Source organism: Bos javanicus, chromosome 13 (assembly GCF_032452875.1).
Source record: "Bos javanicus breed banteng chromosome 13, ARS-OSU_banteng_1.0, whole genome shotgun sequence".
Taxonomy (NCBI): domain Eukaryota; kingdom Metazoa; phylum Chordata; class Mammalia; order Artiodactyla; family Bovidae; genus Bos; species Bos javanicus.
This window is the reverse complement of record NC_083880.1, coordinates 32,492,449-32,514,500: the sequence shown is the minus strand read 5'-3', so window position 1 is coordinate 32,514,500 and position 22,052 is coordinate 32,492,449. Positions and strand designations below refer to the sequence as shown.

The window sequence follows — 22,052 nt, the reverse complement described above, 5'->3', positions numbered from 1 at the left end:
CTTATTCTCACCCGTGAGACAGGATAATCATTATGACTCTCAAGACATGTAAGTTGTAAGCAAGTCTAATAGAAGGTGACCTTAAAAAACAGGTTTATCTTGTAGAGATTAGAATTTTAGAGGCAAGAATGTGAAATTTCCCAGGTTCAATTCCTTCATAAGATTACAGAGGATGAAAAATGATGATTGAATTAAACATTGGTGTCAGCAAGAACTTCTTCAGGAAAAATGTATTGCAAATTTAGAGATGCAATACATAATAATCTTTCTCATTTCACCAGCATGATAGTGCTTTAGCAATTAAAACTTCAATCATTTTTTAAAAAATAGGGTTGTTTCATTAAGCCAAACAGTTCTTTAACTTAATGACAAAGTCAGCTGAAATATTGGGTTGGCCAAGATGTCGGTACGGGAAAACCCAAACAAACTTTTTTTAGCCAACCCAATATTTGCTAATGTATAAACAAAATGGCTGGTTATTTAAAAAAACTTTTTGTTCTTTAGTTGGAAGTTTAGGCATCTTCTACAGATGCAAAGCTGGAGCAGAATGAACTGATGTTGCCTTTTGGAGAATTAGAAAGGTTTCATTCATTCCACTTAAATTGACTTAAAGAATGTCAGTATTTTCTGAATCTCAAATTATATTTCTTCTGCCTGCTTACTTTTTTTGGTTTACACAGAATACTTTTTTAGTCCTTTATGTTGTTATCTATAGTCTTCTTCTATAAGGATCAAGTTTCACCCTTGATCCTTCCATTTTGTCTTTTTCTCTGTTTTACATTTTTAGTGTTTGGAAAAACAAAACAGAAAAACCACAAACCTTACCATTTCCACCAAGGATAAATATAAGAACATCCCGGCAGTAACTGTTAAGATCCAGTTTTGAATACATGGATCCGTTGATACTGAGAGGCCAATATATAGTCCTATGAAGGCAGTTAAAGCACTTATAAAATTCATCAGGATGGCAATCTTAACCGGAAGTCCAGAGCTTAGAAGCACAGCAAAGTCTCCTGAAATTTAAGAGAAAAGAAAACAGAATTATCATTTAACCGATGATGTCTTTGTTCGAGTCCTGTGCTATTTTATTATGAAACCTGTTTTAAATTTCAGCAATTGGGGTTGATTTTATAAGTAAAATTGAATGGTTAAAAAAACACTTCCTATATTTCTTAAGAATTTATAGCACAACTCTTTATACTTTAGGAAGCTGCATTTCAAAAGTTCTATTCCTTTTACTGTTCCAGGAGGTAGTATATACAGAGAGAAGTGTGACATACTCTTTACTTCCTAATGTCCTAAGACATTTTCAACTTAGACAAATGCAAAATAAAGGACTTGCTACCCTGGGATTTCTAAATCTTTTTAGCTGGAAACTTGCCAGGCAAAATCCCAAGGTAGTAAACATTATGTGGGTTTTTCTTTTTCTTTTAACTTATGCAGGACCTTTTGTGGGGAAAGAGAAAATGATGACTTAATAGGAGATTTTTAAATTATTGCAAAAATTGGTTAGGAAAACACATTTTTCCTTTAGAAAATGTTTTACTGCCTCAGTGACTAGAGAAAAATGACCTTATTCTCTCCACACTTTTCCTCCAAAAGAAGGATGATCTTTTAATCTGAGAGGCTCTATTTCTTAGTTTTGGGGAATTAAGAAGAAGATGAAATTCAATAAAGACACATAATGAATAAAAATATTAAAAAGAATGTATATATGTGTATAGTTGAGTCACTGTGCTGTACAGCGGAAATGAACACAATATTATAAATCAACTGTACTTCAATAATTAAAAAAATAAGAGGCAGCCTGGGAACTCAGTTTTCCTAGTTCTATTGCATAATTAATCTTATGAACAGCTCTTAAGACATCCTTGTTGGCCTATCACAGACTGTCACCCACCTCTATTGGTTTTTATCACAGTAGTCAAAACAAGACCAGACATGGCTCCCAGACCATAAGTTTTGATGGATTCAGGAAGGACCTTGGATAAACTCCTTAGAGAGGAATAGTCAGTGATGATCAGTGACAGGACTTTGGGCAACAGACACAGAACCCAAGAGGTCAGGGGTGGCCCAAGTGGACAATATAAACATGAAAGTGAGATGAGAAAGTGACTACCAAGAAGAGCCCTCTCTCAAGGGCACACGTGTATCTGGAACCAGGCTCTCCTCTTTCTGGACCTCTTTCAGAAATGTCTACTCCATCTCTTCTTGGTTTCTGGGAGGCAGGATTTTAATTACACGGGTTATTAAGATTATCCAGAAAGAGAGTCTTTTGTGCATCTGCTACCACATGCCTGTCATTTCAATGTTACGCTTGGCTTTAGACATTTTGTATAAATCAGGTTGATGAAACCATGGTTTGGCTTTCATTTAAATGTTATTTTATCTCATTGGCCTGTTTGCTAACATAATGGATCCAATTCCCCTCTTAATGTTTTCCCCACATTTCATATGCAAATTTGGAAGTTTTTGCTGATATTCTTCAAAAGGAGGTTTCTCTGAAAGTCTCTCTGCTATAGAGAATTCTCCAGAATCCAAAAAGAGTCACTTCTGGCTCCAAGAAATATAAAGGAGCTTAATTGAATTCTATCTCGAGGTACAGGAATTTTCTTCCTTCTTCTCTGCTTTTGATGGTTTAAATAAATTATGAATGGAAAGTATTCATCTTTCAATTATGTGTTGGAAAAAGAAGGCTAGTAAATCATGGCAGGAAATATATTAGGATTTTCTCAACAAGGAGGCAGTGATTCTACTCTGACTTACCCATTTCATGGGGAATTTCATGACACAAGATAGCAATGGTCGTGGTCACTCCCGCCTCAGATGAAGATGAGAAGGCTGCTCCTATTACTAGGCCATCTGCAAAATTATGCAGGCTGTCCCCAACCAGAATCATTATTGCTAGCAAGCTAATGGTTTTGCCTAAAGAACAAAATAAAGGTGTGAGAAGTATTAACAGAGCACAACACAGTTCATGAAATCCTTCAATTACAACCAATTTTCCCTTCCATCCTTGACATTCTTAAATAGCATCAGATTAAGTAACTCTACTTTGTTTCAGCTTTCAAAATAAGTCAGGACTAGAGATGCAATATGGCACTCTTGCAGGTATGGTCGCTGCTTTTCTAATGCATTCAAGTAATTAGGAAATAAACTATATTTGCTCTTCTATCTCCCTACTCAGGTGTGCCAAAAGAAGAAAATAAAAGTAATACTGCGATAACTTTTCAAAATACGTTCAATGACCTTTCCACATAAATCTTTTGTAAAGCATTTTTAAATAATTTAAGACCTTCTGGGCAGAATGTCGTTAAAATAGAGTCTATTTTCCAAAACTGGCCCCTGAATCAGACTGTTCCTCGTGTCAATCTGCTGGAGTCAACTGTTAACCTCATGCCCCTCTGTGATCATCCCCCTTTCTGGTTGGTGCTAAGAACCCCCCACTGCCCCTTCACTCCCTAAATGTGACTGTGATAGAACCGCTGCCAACACTTGTGATTCCAAAGTTAGCTTTGGAATATTTTGTCTTTCAGAAAAATAATTCAGCACTAGATCACTCCAGTACTCTTGCCTGGAAAATCTCATGGACAGAGGAGCCTGGTAGGCTGCAGTCCATAGGGTCGCTAAGAGTCAGACCTGACTGAGCGACTTCACTTTCACTTTTCATTTTCATGCATTGGAGAAGGAAATGGCAACCCACTCCAGTGTTCTTGCCTGGAGAATCCCAGGGACGGGGGAGCCTGGTGGGCTGCCGTCTATGGGGTCGCACAGAGTCGGACACGACTGAAGCGACTTAGCAGCAGTAGACCAACTAGATGCCCAATAAAGTAGAGAGAAGCTGTCTTCTTGGGATTCTATTATATCGTATACATTATCTGATTAAGGAGACAGCCAAAGAAATAAACTGGACCATATGGATTTAATTAATGAAATAATTAGATCATTAATTGGGCTCAAGTTTTTAACAGACAGAATTTCTGCTTTCAGAAACCTAAAATTGTATATTACTATTTGGGGTGGAAGCATTAACAAGTACAAAAAGTACTTCAGGGATAAACACATATCATGACAGTGAACTACCTAGGTATACTACTTGATAAGAAGAGTCATTAAAATCAATTGCTGTAGTCTAAAAATTAATTAGTCAGTTGATATAAATTGTGTGACAGGTTTGAGGGGTTGCTATTGTTACTATTAGAACCGCACACAATATTCTAACAATTGGACACCCATAAAAATAGGAAGAGATCATCTCATTTCTGTTATTGGATCTGAGGTGGTGGAGGGACTACATTATAATATGATTTGTTATTTTATTGGGGGAATATGATGTAACATTTCATAGCCCACACTGTGAAAAAAAGAACTTCAGTAAACAGCATACTAGCCCAGACAACTGGCCAGGAGGTAAGTGCACTGACTGTGTTGTAAAGACATCCCAAGTATTTCACTTTTCAAAATCATTCTTTATTTAGAATCATCTCTGTGAGACTCAGTTCTATCGTTCTTGTGGTTTCATAATCCATTTTCTTCCTTAGTAAAAACGAGAAGATTTTAGGCAAAGGTCAGAAAAATACAGAATAAATATCAAATTACTGAATTAGAGAGAGTTCTTATTGGCATTGCCTGGAAGCTCTCTGAACCTAATAATGCAAACAGGTCACTTGAGCTGTTCCTGCCAATATTCAGAAGTAAAGCTTTTCTTTGTGGAAAAAAAAAGAAAAGCAATCGAAAGTAGTGCATTTGACAATGTTGTAGCATACAAATAAATTGTGATTCCCAATTTCTGTGCGTATGCCTACATACAGTTTTGATATTAATAGCATATATTCAGATGGAAAAATCTTTACCCAATTTATACTCTGCCAAGAAACAGTCCAACCTATTTTTGTAGCCTATTATTTTATTATCACTGATGTGGGGTTATAAATGTCAGATCATGACCATGTAACAAGCTACAGGCAAATATACATATTTGCATATAAGCTATAAGGAACACAATGTACATACTGGTTAAGACAATTGCAACATTATTCAATGGAAGATAAGACAAGCATGCATTGACAAGTCAATGTACTCACTATAGAACTATTGATAATATTCAATATTTTCCCTTTCCTAGGAATCTGGCAGTCATACTGAGTTCCACATTTCTGACTTATCAGAGGTTTTCCATGGTGATACATGGATTGGATATGGTATCATGTTGCTTTTTGTTTATTTAAATCAGACTGTGGATAGACCTTCACATCCTGAGCTCTACCAATGAGGTAATAAAAAACAAGGAATCAAATATTTGAAGTTAATTCAATATGTTCCTGGCAAAAATGGCGGTTGGGTAATCAAATTTGGATTTGTTCACTGTTCATTCTGTATGCCAAGCTTCATATCTGAAGTGGAAAGATATGAGGCCTACAAAACATTTGAATAAGACCGTCATTATTCCCTGAGCTAGCAACCAGTCTCTGCTCCTAATTTGACTAGGTGTGGCCTTTCCTCTTCCTTTTTTCCAAAAACAAATACAAAGAAATGTCTCTAATATAACTTCTAAGTGCCAGGCATTCTAAAATTTCTCCTGGAGCTAAAGATTCGGGAGTTAAAAATATCACTAGAAGTGTCCTGAAAATAGAATTGGAAGGACTATGTAGTTATATATTTTGAATCACAGAAAGAACCTACAGGATTTAAAACATCAAACACATTCCAAATAGTGATTGTTACCATCATGTTCATTGCTCTTAGCATTTAAATCCTCAAACACATTGCAAACTAGGGATAAAGACCATTTCTAATTTTATTTCCTGGTGCATAGACAGTGCCTAAAACATCCATTTCTTGGATGGATGGATGAACGAATGAATGAATTTGAAAAAAAATATAGGAATGCATGCCTGAAAGAATGATCACAAGGAAATTGTTGGTGCATTAGCATTCCTTATTTCCTCAATGCTGTAGTCCTGGTCAGTGACTTACCCTCTCTAACGAGGGGTCTTTTCATTTGTATAAAATGAATATCAATTATTACTTCAGTAAAGTGTACGAGGATTAAATGAGATAATCCATGTCATGTGTTCAGCATTGTGCCTGGCATATAAGGACTCAATAAATAGCTTTCTTTCTTATTAGGTAACTTACTCTGGTAGAATGGGAGTAACTCACCATGACTATTTAACATTAAAATATTGAGAAGTATGTTTATAAAAGGGTAATATCAGATAGAAAAATGGGGCAACTGATAAAAACCAACATGGATCTTTTAAAAAAAGAGTTTTAAGAATTATTCAGAAGCATGAGCAAAAGGGAAACAAGTCCTATCCACAACTGGTAAATCAAATTCAGAAACAGGGGCATTCCTAGAAAGAAAAAGATTGGATGTAAATTATACAAACAAGTGAATTTTACCATAAGTTGTGAATAATGAACTGGCACTGATTTGAACTTCAACGTGCTAATAACTTCCCTGGTGGCTCAGACGGTAAAGCGTCTGTCTACAATGCGGGAGACCCGGGTTCGATCCCTGGGTTGGGAAGATCCCCTGGAGAAGGAAATGGCAATCCACTTCAGAACTATTGCCTGGAAAATCCCATAGATAGAGGAGCCTTGTAAGCTACAGTCCATGGGGTTGCAAAGAGTCGGACATGACTGAGTGACTTCACTATTCACTATGCTAATAACAGTATCATAAAGGAGATAAGACATTTGTGATGAATTATCAGTAGACTGTTATAGAAGACAAAAAACCAATCCTGATGCAGAACTTCATGGGAAGTGAAAGGTTCAAATCACCACATAAGCAGGATTTTAAAGGGGCCTTGATAACCACATAAGTATTTATACTAATTTAAGTTTCCGGAGGGCTTCCTAGGTGGCGCTAGTGGTAAAGAACCCATGTGCCAATGCAGGAGACAGGAGACATAAATTCAATCCCTAGGTTGGGAAGATGCCCTGGAGGAGGGCATGGCAACCCACTCCAGTATTCTTGCCTGGAGAATCCCATGGACAGAGGAGCCTGGCAGGCTACAGTCTACAGGGTTGCAAAGATAAGCAATGGGGGAAAACATTTTTAAAGAATGGAGTAAAGTTGATATTAATGGTAGTAATTTTCAAAGATAGGAATAGAAATGAGCCTTTATTTAAAATTTCATTGTAAAAGTTTTAATAATGAAATACATATCTACCTAATAGGAAATGGATATGGTTTTGACATATTTATTTCAAAGGAAATATAACCTTTTTTTTTTTTTTAACGGCACTTCCTATATTTAATGTTTGGATTTTTTAAATTGATACTCACATTTTCTGTTGGGGGTGTTCACACTAGGTATAGGGATTTCAGCTGCTTGTGCATCTTCTGGGCCTTTCTATTTTAAATTAAAAAATAAAAGAGGAAAGATAAGCAATAGTCATCATTTTATCAAAAAACAAAACATCTGAGGAGTTATGTTGATTATCAGAAGACATTTTGATCCTCTGGAGTATATGAGAATTTCTAAATTTCATGGACAAACATAGAAGGTAGAGCCGAGACTCTGCAAGCTCGTTTTTTTCCACTATCACATTTAGATGAAAATAGCACTCTTACTTACATAGATCAGAGTCTTCCATAGAGAGCTAGTGGCTACCTAGGTCATCTGTAATTCACTCTGAAATTATGAAAGCATTTATGAAAGCCAAAAGCTGTAGGAAAAAATGATTCTTGACTCTTGACCAAAGTTGACCCTGTTCCTGTATGGCAGATCGTGGATCTAGAATTCATCTTCTGATCTTTAAGTGGATTGTGGACAAGAAGCCCTTGTAAACCCAATATTTCAATTCATTCATTGTAGCATACGATGCTGTTACTGTTGTTTTCCAGTCAGGAAAAAAGAAAATCTTACTCATTAATAAAGGAGATCCACAAACTTACTAAAACAATATATTTGAAAAGGTCTTTCATCCTTTCACATGGCAGGAAAGTGAGATTTTGAAATTGACTTCTAAGAGTTGAGATGATATGATTTCATTTCAGAGACTGACTCATTTTCGATTTCAGGAAAGTCACTTTCCCTCCCTAGGCTTCAGATTCTTATTCTGGCACGTGAAAAGAATACTGCATGTCTGCCTATGGAGCATTTTTAGAAGTATACTCACATTACCCAAAATTGTGGAAACTTCGAGACAAATCTCATGTGAGACAAGCATCTTCTTTAAAAAGTAAAACAGAGAAGGTAAACCTAACATTCAAATGTTAGAATAACAACAGTTATTCAAAAGATGTAATGATAGGCTAATTTTGGAGGATGGCTGAGAAGAGGGGCTCTGAAGGATTAAAGGAGGTAGACAGGACTCTTGCCTGAAACTGGTGGATCTAGACACAAAAGAAAAATATGTAGATTTTAAATTACATCATATGAAAAGCCTGATTATAATCAAGAGAGTCTATATTCTAATAAAAGACAGGAGTTCAAAAATTTATTCCAGGATTTTTTTCCCTCAAAAAGCTCTATATTGTCACACTATGTAAAGGAATTTACAGGCAAACATCCTTTGATGATTGGAAGGATTTGTGAGTTCCTCTCCTTCCTTAAAAAACAGGAAATTGGACCCATCAAATAATCCTAAAAGTTCATGTTATTCTATCTCTTTTTAGGTTGATCTTGCCGCTTAAAGAACAAAAGAAATGGTGAAATCTCTTATTAGTGAGATAGCACAGTCAAATTGTTCTAAACTCATTACGTTAGCATCAGAATTTTGCTTATTTGCATCTTGGGGCTCTGGACCCTTCATTCACCCAGAAAGAATGAGGTTACCATTAAAGTGATTTAAAAACTAACCTCAGGGATTTCCCTGGCTGTCCAGTGGTTAGGACTCAGCACTTTCATTGCTGGGGCCTGGGTTTAATCTCTAGTCAGGGAATTAAGATCCTGCAAGCTGTTCAGTGCAGCCAAAAACAAAACAAAACAAAAAGTGTGATCTCAACTTGAAGTTATCTTCTTTCAAACCACATGTGACGTATATAAACACTAAACACAATAAGGCTTTTTAAAGATATTATTTTAAAGAAATGTTTTATGTTCACATCTCTGAATTGGCTGTAACTCTGGAATCTACTCCCAGACTTGTGTTTTGCCAGGTTAATGTCTCAGGAATAACTTACTTCTCTTCACTCAGGAATCTACCCTTGAACTGTTACTCCCTCATTCAAGATCAGGGTTATGGGAGGCATGTTTTCCAACTGTGATATGCTTTCATTTTTTTCCTGTTCCTTTTCTTATGACTTTAAGAACTAGAATGAGAATATTGTTTTGAACTTGACTGGAGGTTGTGTTTTATTAATTAATTTATTTTGAGTTGGAGGATAATTGATTTACAATTTTTTGTTGGTTTCTGTCATACATCAACATGAATCAGCCATAGGTATACATACGTCTCCTCCCTTTTGTTTTGAGAATTCACTTGGAAGGAAGACCTTTGTGAAAAACTCAGTGTAACAAAAGGGACTTAACTATGAGACATCTTCTTAGGCAGAAGCACTCTCTCCTACATCACAAAATGAATGCCCCACTCCTAAACGCTCTAATTCCTTGCTCAACATTTATTTGGCCTCATCTAGTCATGACTAAAGGATTACTCAGAATGGAGAAATCTCAAGGTCAGCTGGTTTATGAAAACTTGTAAACACAGTGATGAAGGATATGTACATTATGTCAATCTGATCCACATGTGTTTCAAAGAGGTGCAGATAGCAGTGACTTGAATCTATGGAAAATGCATTTACCCCTTGAAAACAGCCTTCAGGTGCTTGACAAAGTTTTCCAAATAGGATTTATCATGATCAAGAATAGGCAAATCAGGAGGGGATTCTACTTAGCTAGCCTACTGATTTTCATCTATTTATCAAGGAATAAAAGAAAGAAGGTGATCAAATCAGAAGAATACTTCAGATCAGTAACCTACCAACTGGATAGTTGAAGCAGATTTGCCTCTGCCTGACTGGTCACTTAATTCAGGGTTGAATGCAAGATGGCGGGAATGCGCCACATGCCCATTAACCAGTGACACGCCCTGCTGGATGAGGATGGTTTAAAATTAGTGCTGAAGCCAGAAGAACACAGATGCAGCCTTTGTCAATTCCATGGCTCTATTTAACATTTTGTTTACTGGCCAAGGAGGCAGATGACACAAAAAGATTACTCGGAGAATTTCATCAGGATAAATACTTGCTAAAATGGAAAAGCAGAGGACTGTGCTGAATATCATGCATATTTTCAGTGCTTGAAGAATGCAACCTCAAAACTTTTAGTCACGATTTACAAAGGTTGAACAGTGGTAGTTTTTATATTGTCACTTTTATTTCCCACAAAATTAAATTACGAGTTCCTTCTGATGGAGAATGATATCCAAAAGGATGATAACTGAAACTGTATTACACCCTATAACTACTAAATTAATATCTCCAGAAACACTTTCACCAATTAGAGTACATGTAGCTTCTAAAATATTCACATTCCTTTTTTTTTTTTTTACAAAATATAATGCATCTTAAAATTACATTCTTAAAACTCATTTTAAGTTCCCTGACAAGTCCTAGAACAACCTGAAAAAAAAGCATAATTTTTAGATATTCAGAATTTACTTCACTCAGTTACATCTGGTTACATTTCTAATTATTACACATAAGTCGATATATTGGCTTTGTAAATTAATTTTCCAGTCCAAGAATGGTAGTCTCTTGTGTGTAAATGGGAATCTTTTAGTATTGTCTTTAGTGCTTAGTTAGATTAGAACTCCTTTTGTGGAGGTTAAACCCCTAAACTTTTAAAGTAAGGGTTAGGATTGAATCTGCCATTCCTAATTCCTGAATTGTTATAGCTAGCACTCTACTTGACCCCATGCCAAAGAACCACTTTGATTCATTAAAACAGAAATTATTTTACAGAATTTCATTTAAAATCTATTGTGAAAAGCTTCAAATATACAGAAAAGCTGAAAGAATTATGATGTCAACATTCAGACACTCACTACCTAAATCCTACCATCAACATTTTACACACCTATTTTATCATCCATCTATTTACCTACTATCCTTTATCCATCCATAAACCTATTTTTGATGCATAAAATAGAAATTTTGAATAAATCTAGGAAAGATAAACAAAAAGTGCTGACTAATGTTTGCCCTAAGACAAGCATTTTACAGCTACACGAACAGGTCACCCTGCTTATTTAACTTATATGCAGAGTACATCATGAGAAACGCTGGACTAGAAGAAACACAAGCTGGAATCAAGATTGCTGGGAGAAATATCAATAACCTCAGTTTTGCAGATGACACCACCCTTATGGCAGAAAGTGAAGAGGAACTAAAAAGCCTCTTGAAAGTGAAAGAGGAGAGTGAAAAAGTTGGCTTAAAGCTCAACATTCAGATAATGAAGATCATGGCATCTGGTCCCATCACTTCATGGAAAATCGATGGGGAAACAGTGGAAACAGTGTCCGACTTTATTTTTTGGGGCTCCAAAAATCGCTGCAGATGGTGATTGCAGCCATGAAATTAGAAGACGCTTACTCCTTGGAAGGAAAGTTATGACCAACCTAAATAGCATATTGAAAAGCAGAGACATTACTTTGCCAACAAAGGTCCGTCTAGTCAAGGCTATGGTTTTTCCAGTGGTCATATATGGATGTGAGAGTTGGACTGTGAAGAAGGCTGAGCGCCGAAGAATTGATGCTTTTGAACTGTGATGTTGGAGAAGACTCTTGAGAGTCCCTTGGACTGCAAGGAGATCCAACTAGTCCATTCTGAAGGAGATCAGCCCTGGGTGTTCTTTGAAAGGAATGATGCTAAAGCTGAAACTCCAGTACTTTGGCCACCTCATGCAAAGAGTTGACTCACTGGAAAAGACTCTGATGCTGGGAGGAATTGGGGGCAGGAGGAGAAGGGGACAACAGAGGATGAGATGGCTGGATGGCATCACTGACTCGATGGACGTGAGTTTGAGTGAACTCCAGGAGTTGGTGATGGACAGGAAGGTCTGGCATGCTGTGATTCATGGGGTCGCAAAGAGTCGGACACGACTGAGTGACTGAACTGAACTGAACTGAACAGGTAGAAAGTTAGGGAATAAATAGAAAACCATGAAGACTGCAGAATTGCAGGACTTAGTAGGGAGTTTGTTTTAGTCTCCTGGAGTTTTTTTTGAAAGCATTTACCTTTTCGAAACATCCCACAAAACTGTTCACCTATTCTCTTATAGGATCATATATAAGAGCAAGAGGAAACAAAATCTATATAATAGCCACACTGCATCTTACATGTCATCATATATGTAGAAACTGATTAAAAAAAAAAAAAACAGGCACTATAAAAGCAATTACTCAAGCTGAAAAAAAAAATGAGTTACCACCATTTCCATTCCCGAGTTTCTTGTTTTCATAATTTTAAATGTCATCCCCTAGAGGAGGGCATGACAACCCACTCCAATATTCTTGCCTGAGAATCCCATGAACAGAGGAGCCTGGCAGGCTGCGGTCCATAGGGTTGCAAAGAATCACACACGACTGAAGCGACTTAGCATGCATACATGCAAGATAGAAAAAGGGCTTTGCAGATGACGCTAGTGGTAAAGAATCACCTGCCAACGCAGGAGATAAGAGACGTGGGTTTGATCTCTAGGTTGGGAAGATCCCCTGGAGGTGGGCATGGCCACCCACTCCAGTATTCTTGCCTCGAGAATCCCATGGACAGAGGAGTCTGGAAGGCTACAATCTATAGGGTTGCAAAAAGTTGGACACAACTGAAGCCACTTAGCACACACACAAGATAGAAAGTGACGTGTGGTTTTATGAATTTTCAAAATCTTTGTTTGCTTTTTGTTTTGAATTAGGAAAGATACCCAAACACAGATTTGTAGCTAGACCTTTAAACCCCCTCATTCTCAAATGTGAAATAGTCTATTTCTAAATTAGCCATGAAGGCCAAAAAACAGGTTATAACAAGCACAGTAATGGGCCAGCAACAGATGTTTGAAAAATTAATAATTATGCTTACAGGGATGCTGTCTGTCAGAATGATCTATGCATTCTAGAAATCAGAGCCTCACCCCTTAAACAGACAATCTCATGAAGATGCCAATTACTTTTGAACAAGTAGCTCTGAAATAAAAGACAAATATCATGAAGCTCTAAAGCAAAAAAGATAAATAAAATTTAAAATATACCTTGGCACCTGGTGATACAAGAAGAGTAAAACATTTTTCTATTAAGAAAAATCCATGGATGCCTCCAATTAATCCCAACAGTTTCCAAATATGCCCTTTGTTTTCATAGAAATGTCCAAACTCTGAGGTTTCCTGCATATGTAAACCAAGAATCTAAAAAGAAGAGACAGACAAATTTTGGTGACCTAAATGTAAATGAGTAGATCCATTGTTGAATACATTCAATTTCTGTTTTGGGGAACCCCACGACAACACCTGAAATCATTCACAGCCAGTTTACTTCTAGACGTATGAATCCTTCCACTATATGATTTCATTTCAGTTCAGTCGCTCAGTCGTGTCTGACTCTTTGTGACCCCATGAATCGCAGCACGCCAGACCTCCCTGTCCATCACCATCTCCTACTCAGGGTCAAATAAGATGTGAGAAAAGAAAACAGAGCTTTTGAATAACCTCTGCCAAAGAGCAGACTAAAGCCTAAGCTTATCTCAGCAAGTGTGGCTTAAATTTTCATACATTCTCAGTCCTTCAGCTGAATGTTTTTCAGTTCAATCTGTCCCTATTTGCACAACAATGCTCTATTAACAAATCAATATTTTTTATTATCCAGAACAAATATAAAGATACATTTCATCCAGGGTTTATTCTCCCCATGCCTCATAGCAATTAAAGCTGTTAATCAATGTTCAAATAAGTAAGAAATCCACCTGAAAGATTTTTTCCATTGAGTATGCCCAGCAACATTGTCAGCTCCTTGGGACATAAAAGGATACCAGAAAAACATTAGGAATTTTCCTTGAGTTGACTCATCCCATTGGTTGACCTCATGACTTCTTGTGAGCAAGTAAATTATAATGTATCATATTCCCTTCATAGGAGAGGACAGTTTGGTAAACAATTCAGTGGTCTCCACATTTAAGATGTTACTGATCATTAAATTTAAAAAAGAATTTAACTGTGTATATGTTCATATCAATGTGTACAGATATTTATGTGTGTATACATGTATATACATATGTGTACATGTGTGAGTATATGTATAGAACTCCGTGTACACATTGAGTATATGGACATCACTAAAAACAAACACATATTAGCCCACTTTTTTTTTAAAGAATTTTTTTTAATGTGGACAATTTTTAAAGTTTTTATTGAGTTTGTTACAATATTGCTTTACGTTTTGTTTTTTTGCCCATGAGGCATGTGGGATCTTAGCCTGCCAACTAGGGATCAAACCCTCACCCCCTGCACTGGAAGGTGAAGTCTTAACCACTGGACTGCCAGAGAAGTTTCCACATTTTCTTTTGGTAAAGACATTGAAGGACACTCCCCTAATATTTGTGATTACCATTATTTCACAAAACAAGGACACCGTAATGTCACAAAAGAAACAGGAAAACCTCAAAATTTCAGAATAAAATGTAGATCTTGAAGTAGAATCAACATAGCTAGTTAAAAGAGGAAATGATGCCAATAGGATTTTTCTCATTTCTATGCAGACCTTTAAACACTTGCCTTGGATCACATTCAGGAACCACTGATTTTTCTAGCTTTCTGCCACACTGGTACTGCGTCTGTCTTCCTCTTCTCGATAACTTCTGTCCTCTCTTTCTTCAAGTAAAGCAACTGCCTTCTAAGTAAAGCAACTGCCTTCTTAGCTATGTTTTCCTCTGTAATATATCCCCGTAGGGCCAGTTGACTGTCCCACCCAACCCACATCCACCCCTGCTGCCTTGGGCTCTGGGCTTTCCCACTGAGGGAGACCAGGGAAGTCTTAAGATCCTGTTGCTACTTCCCAGGATCCTGGGCTGTGAAGAGCTCTGCACCCACTACAGTGACATAGAAACAGGCTTCTGCCACTGCCTCAAGCCAATAAACCCTGAAATATTTCCAAAAAATTAGATTACCAGGGAGATTAAAACTAATAATGGTTTGTTTCGTATCTACAATGCTCACTTTGCAATTTTCAGACCATCTAATAATTTTTGAGCCTGTAACCAACAAGAGGGACCCTGGAGGAAAATGCCAGAGGATTATGGAAAGTTTTAAGATCTTAGGTTTTGTGAGAGGAGGGCAAATCATTTGCTCATCATGATCCATCATAAGAGATCTCAGAAGGAACAGATAACCTCATCTGAAGACCCTTTTCCCTGAACTCTTGCATCTCAGGTCCTAATCCTTCCATTTCTGACAAATAAAGAGCCTCCAAAGACTTCAACAAAGAGCCAGTTGCAGGAGCTTGCCTGTTTCTTAAAGGAAATCTATAGCTCAGGGGTGAAGAATCCACCTGTCAACACAGGAGACATGGGCTTGATCCCTGGGTTGGGAATATATCCTAGAGAAGGACATGGTAACCCACTTTAGTATTCTTGTCTGGGAAATCCCAAGGACAGAGGACCTGGTGGGCTACAGTCCATGGGGTTGCAAAAGAGTTGGACACAACCTAGTGACTAAACAAACAACAAAACCAGACACTAATAGTTGGGCAAGAAAGAGAAATTCATTTTGATGGTTCAAATGAAGTCAGTTCTAATGATGGTGCCATGACAGAGGTGTGGGCAGGGTCAAGGGTATGAATGAGGGATAATGAGACACCCCAGAGACTAGCAACCCCAGGAAACCATTACCACTCTTAAGGCTGAAAGGGCAAAGGTTGGAAATAATGTTACTGAACTTTAATGGGGGTGGAGCTAGGGACCCATGGGAGTGCAATATTGCAGGTAATGAGCTGCTTCTAGAGACAGGGCCAGAGGGAGGGAGCAAGGAAGAAATACCGCTGCCATTCTCTTCTCCTACTTTGGCCTTTCTGTGGTGTCCCCACTGGGGGAACCCAAACAACAATCCAGCCTGCAGGGAGCTGAGGGGATACAGTCTTCTGGGGCAGAACACACAGCGGAGAAGAGCAGAGATTGGATGTGATGAGGTTGGGGGCCAGCAGAGAAAAACTAGTATATCTTATAGCCCAGTCATTTTTATTTAAAGATACTCACCCTTCATGAATTTTCCTTAATAGTGGCAGGGACAGAATAAAGGGATAATGTAGGTGATTATATAGTTAGTTGTACTACAGGGGATTGAAAGTAGAAAAAATATGGGAGACCCTTATAAGTTAATGATTACTCAAGAGAGCAGGTTTGCTTAACCACAAAACCAAGCAGACTTGTTTAGCAACAAAAGCCCGCAACAGAAGCACAAGACATGCCCCCCAAACAATAAAACAATGGTGGCACGAGCCCCACATCCTGCTCGATGAGCTCAAAAAATTAATGATCCCTAGGACAAAAATCAGTAATTTATGGGCTTAGCTTGGCACGTAGGGACAAGAAAACTCTCCTGCCCAGGCTGGAGGAAGAGCTGATGATGGAAGCAAGACGTCTACTCAAGGAAATGTTCTTCTCCCCCTCCCCCTTATCCTTTGATTATAAAACCATAGCCCAGTAAGTTCTCAGGGCGTGGCACCCCTTGTAAGCCTCACAAATGTCCTATTCTAATAAATCACGTCTTCTCTATCACCTTGCCTCTCACCGAATTCTCTTCTGTGCTGAGACATAGAGGACTGTGGTACCAAAGCTCTTTGGAGCCCCAGAAATGACACCCAATGGTTTCAATAGGAATTTGTATCTGATCACTTGTTTTTTAATTTCAAAAATAAGAATAACCCAGTGAATCGAATGACTGATCATCTCTTTTCTCCTGCAAGGGCTTTGGGGAAATAGCAGTGATTTCCAAGGAAAACACTGGCCACTGTATCTATGCATCCAGGTCGCTGTGAAATTCTTCATAAACACCTCCAATGGCTTAACATAAACTGAAACTAGAAACAATCCAGATGAAATGGAAATAGCAGCTTACCTGAGGGATGAGGTGGAGCAGAGCATCCCCAGAAAGTGTCCCAACAGCCAGGCCCACAAACAGCTGTAAAATGAGCCTGTAGTTCTCCTCGCAGCTGTGGAAAAGGATCAGTGTTGTCCCAAGCATGGAGCCCAGCGTAAGCAGCGTCACCGCCACAGTGCTGTAGCCATATTCTGAGTTAAAAAGAGATTGCAAAACCAGTCAGAGCCCCCTGTGAGTGCTTCTGCCAGTGAACACGGTAAAAGAATCCATCCTATACTACAATAGCTAAGGATACAAAATTGTTTTGTGAGTGCTATATTGGATTTAAGGTTTTAATTTGTAAGGCAAAGAATGAAACGATTTTTACTAATTTACTCCATTGTTTTGAAGTTACCCTGATTTCCCCTTGTTAAAAAAATAATCACTGTAGCAAGGAGCTAGCTTACCTCCTACCCTCAAAGAAAATAGTTTCTCTTGCTTTAAACTACAACCTTGGGACTTCCCTGGTGGTCCAATGGTTGAGAATCTGCTGTGCAGTGCAGGGGACGTGGGTTCGATTGCTGGTCAGGGAACTAAGATTCCACAAGCCACAGGGCAACTAGTCAAGACAGCAAACTATGACCGCTGAGCCCCGTGCACTCTAGAGCCCATGAACTGCAACTAGAGAAGCCCTGCGTGCTGCAACTAGAGAAAATTCCACACGCTACAATGAAGACCCAGTGCAGACAAAAAAATTAAAACTAGAAAACAAACTACAACAGTTTTCACAGACAGACAGTGGTAATATTTGTCATCTAACCACATTTAAACCTTCCGAAGGCAAGAAGCAAGGGGACAGAAAGAGCATATGGTCTGGCCACTGTAGACCTGTATTTGTGGACAAAATGAGTACTTTCTTCCAAAAGGTCTCAACATTATTATCAATATCAATATTGATCAATCAAGATTATCAATATCAAAAGTTTTTACTATTCTCTGTGACTAAAATGAGTGACTGCATTTGTAAAAACTAATCAGTGAATGAATAAAGGGTGATAATATAAATTTGGACAGCCTAACTTTTCAATTATTACAATAATTTTTCTCACCCCTAAAATATATTCCATATTTCTAAGATTCGATATTTTAAAAAATATTCATAAAGTACAATTTTTCACAATTATTCCAACAAAAAAAAAAACATGTGGAAAGAGAGAAGAAATAAAAGAGTAAAGGAAGAAAGGAAAGAGAAAGATTAAAACAGAAAAAAATGGCTTTCAGAGTCAAGTGTACATTATTTGGGTATAAACCATATTTAAACACCATTTTCCACTGGTTATAAATATTCAGGGCAAATACTCTGTTTCAACTTATTTAGAAATTATTAACTTGTTTGTAAACAATGAAGATAGGTCATTACCACATTAAACTATCATTTCCTTTTATAACTATAAATAAGTGACAAATTAAATTGAACAATTCAGTTATCATACTACTTAAAGCCCACTGAAGATTTTAAGAAACTACTCTCTTCAAGTTTGTTATAATTGAAGATGTTCCATCTTCATCATTCTTGTACTTTTCTGGAACGTTGACTCTCTACAGCAGATCATGTTAATGACACTAGCTAGTAAGATGATAATAGGCTTGTAATGTGAAGAGGACCTTTATTAAATGATACGCTCTGCCATTAAACAGACATTGAACATTAAAACGAAGTTGGTAGCATACTTAGAGGAGGCTAAAAAATTTTCACACTTTGATTTTTTTTCCCACTGCCACCACAACTCCTTCGCAGCTAAGCAATCTCTACAAATTGGTTGTTGTTCAGTGGATATACAGTTTCAGTTTTGCAAAATGAAACAGCTCTAGAGATCTGTTGCAGAGCCATGTGAAAATACTTAACACTACTGAACTACACACTTAAAAGGATTGAGATGGTAATTTTCATATACTTTTTTACCACATTAAAAAAATAGCAAGGGAGAATTCCCTGGTGGTCCAGTGGTGGAGACTCCTTGCTGCCAATGCAGGGAACGTGGGTTTGATCCCTGATAGGGGAACTAGGCTCCCGTACGTCATGCAGTCAAAAACAAGAATAGTTCAGAATGATCATACAGCTGCCTAAAGGTTTTACTTTGCTCTAATTTAATATCTATTTTATTTAAAAAATTCCTAGATATAGTTCATCCAGTTTCTCATCCTACTTTTCCACAAATAGACTCTAACTGGGAACATGATTCTTCTCAACTAACCTGTAAATTAAAGATATTTGAAGTTTAACATGAGCACCCAGCTGTCTAATCAAGTTCAAAGTTAGCACACTTTTCTGGTAGGTACAAAATATCACCAAATGTCAAGAACTCACAAGGACAAATTAGGGGTTGATATTTCCTAGGCAAAAGGCAAAGTTTCGAGTTCTTCAGTTCTTTTCCCTTTGTCCTGAGGGTGGCTTTGTTGTTCAGTCACTAAGCCGAATCTGACCCTTTGCAACTCCATGGACTGCAGCACACGAGGCATCTCTGTCCTCCACTGTGTCCTGGAGTTTGTTCAGATTCATGTCCATTGAGATGGCAATGACATCCAGCCATCTCATCCTCTGTCATCCCCTTCTCCTTCCACCTTCGATCTTTCCCAGCATCAGGATGTTTTCTAATGAGTCTGATGCTCTTCGCATCAGGTAGGCAAGTACTAGAGATTCAGCTTCAGCATCAGCCCTTCCAATGAATATTTGGGGTTGATTTCCTTTAGGATTGACTGGTTTGATCTCCTTGTAGTCCAAGGGACTCTCAAAAGTCTTCTCCAACACCACAGTTCAAAAGCATCACTTCTTTAGTGCTCAGCCTTCTTTATGATCCAACTCTCATATCTGTAGATGACTACTGAGCTACAGTGTAGTTTTGGAAGACAAAGGATGTTCCATTCCTTAAGGGCTTGTAAAACTTTCTAGGTCTTCTATGAGTCAGATTTCACCTGCTCTCCTGTGGCAAGAATCAATCTGAAAATCATAAAATCTCTGACTTTTGTTGCCACCAGACTCTGCAGACTTACTCTAGTTCCCTACATAGTGTCATGGTGTCTTGATTGGACCCAGATTCCTTATAAATGTTTCTCATCCTTACAACAGAACTGGATGTACTACCAATTATAATAAAATTTTAATCAATTCCAAGCAGCTTCTTTGAATAGATCTGAAATGATTTCTACTCAGCTATAACATTCTTTCCTGGAAATTCAGTTGAAGACAGCTCTTAGAAGTTGAATTTCAGCATACTGAACACTGTGTTCTTAATAACATCTTTCTGTGTCTTCCACTCTTTAACATCTTACATTCCTGTACTTTCAAAAGGGCAATATCACAAGTCTCTCTCTTTAGTTATATGATGCAACATTTTAAATTGAGGACAGTGATTTTTTTTTTAGGTTCTTTAGTGAGTATGATTTATATGAATTTTTCTCAGGAAGACTGTTTCCTAGAAGGATAAAGAAGTTAATTTAAATGGGAATAAACTTTTTCTTGGATCTTCAGTCCAAAACCCTGTTTCTGAATGGCCTGTATGACCAGACATGGTGTCAGGGAGTAGAAATAAATACGGGAGCTCCTAGATGCCATGATCCAGTCCTGTTCATCCATTTTTGAGCCATCACTGGCCACAAGGTCTTGAATTATTTAGCTGCTCACTTTTAATGAAGTTTTTTTCCTCTCAGCGAATGTGAAGTCTTAAAATATATAGGCCTGGCATGATGAGTCACTTGATGTAGAATCTATTATGAGTTAGAAATAAGGGCTGAACAATTTGGCTATGATGGGCGTCGCAGACTATCTCAAAGAAGAAAAGCAGTTCTGAAAAAAAAAATGTAACATCCTCAGATCAAAGGTAATATTTTAAATATGGTTAACTGTCATATTTTTACTATTCATCATACATGTTCTTGCTGCTGCTGCTGCTAAGTCGCTTCAGTTGTGTCCGACTCTGTGCGACCCCAGAGACGGCAGCCCACCAGGTTCCCCCATCCCTGGGATTCTCCAGGCAAGAACACTGGAGTGGGTTGCCATTTCCTCCTCCAATGCATGAAAGTGAAAAGTGAAAGTGAAGTCGCTCAGTCGTGTCCGACTTGTAGCGACCCCATGGACTGCAGCCCACCAGGCTCCTCTGTCCATGGGATTTTTCCAGGCAAGAGTACTGGAGTGGGGTGCCAGTTCTTAGGCCACCATTTTTTGGTTATTTTTCTGGTTTTGTTTTTCCAAACTCTCTCAACACAGTTAATTGAATGATTTCTCCACTGATTAAAGTCCCTTCTGGGATGAAGTTGTTTATGGATTCTCTATTCTGTCCAATTTTTAATCTAACAGTCCACATGCCATGTGTCCAGTTCTACACAACATTTTATAACTACTTATGACTATAGTTTATTAAAAATGATAGGACATTTTGGTAAGTGGTAAGAAACACATTTCCTCACTCTGAGATCATTTTGATCATCATTTTGGTCCTCATATTTATGTCTTCAAAAGATCTTTATGAAGAATTCAGGTAAATAAAATGGCATTTTTATTGCAATAAAATAAATAAACTTCAGGTGCTTTAAATTTATAGAACACACTTTTGTACATATTATCCCATTGGAATTTCACTGGTGTCCTGGAAGTCTTACAATAAAGCTCACCTACTGTGATGATGCTATGGGTCACAGGTGAGTGTGAATTCTTTTTCTTTTTTCTTTTGTCTGTACCATGCCACAGGTGGGCTCTTAGTTCCCTGACTGGGAATTGAACCCACACCCTCTGCATTAGAAACATGGAGTCTTAACATCAGGACTGTCAGGGAAGTCCCAAGTGTGAATAGTGGTCCCTTCACTTCCTGGGGCTGCCACATCCGGGAGGCTCGTACCTCCCTGGCATGGTCACTGCCAGCCCAGAGCAATCTCTTTGGTTTACCCCAACATGCCTTCATTATTTCATGTGCACCATGATGTGTGAAAGGGTAACAAGCCTTGTGGGAACACTGCTTCCCACAGTGCAGGGAAAGAGACAGG

General features: G+C 37.9%; 1 protein-coding gene across 7 annotated transcripts in view; it reads right to left on the bottom strand.

The window, feature by feature from the left end:
- The window catches only part of SLC39A12 (solute carrier family 39 member 12), an 84,336-nt gene that overhangs the window by 26,491 nt on the left and 35,793 nt on the right, over positions 1 to 22,052 (bottom strand). For 4 of the 7 annotated variants that reach the window (XM_061436165.1, XM_061436160.1, XM_061436161.1 and 1 more), the window contains exons 7-12: positions 17,055 to 17,227; positions 13,203 to 13,355; positions 9,940 to 10,050; positions 7,298 to 7,364; positions 2,767 to 2,925; positions 826 to 1,013 (exon numbers count right to left, since the gene is read on the bottom strand). In XM_061436165.1, coding sequence (XP_061292149.1) covers positions 826 to 1,013; positions 2,767 to 2,925; positions 7,298 to 7,364; positions 9,940 to 10,050; positions 13,203 to 13,355; positions 17,055 to 17,227 — 851 coding nt within the window. The remainder of the gene's footprint in view (positions 1 to 825; positions 1,014 to 2,766; positions 2,926 to 7,297; positions 7,365 to 9,939; positions 10,051 to 13,202; positions 13,356 to 17,054; positions 17,228 to 22,052) is intronic. The other 3 variants (XM_061436163.1, XM_061436164.1, XM_061436166.1) reach the window with 2 other exon arrangements.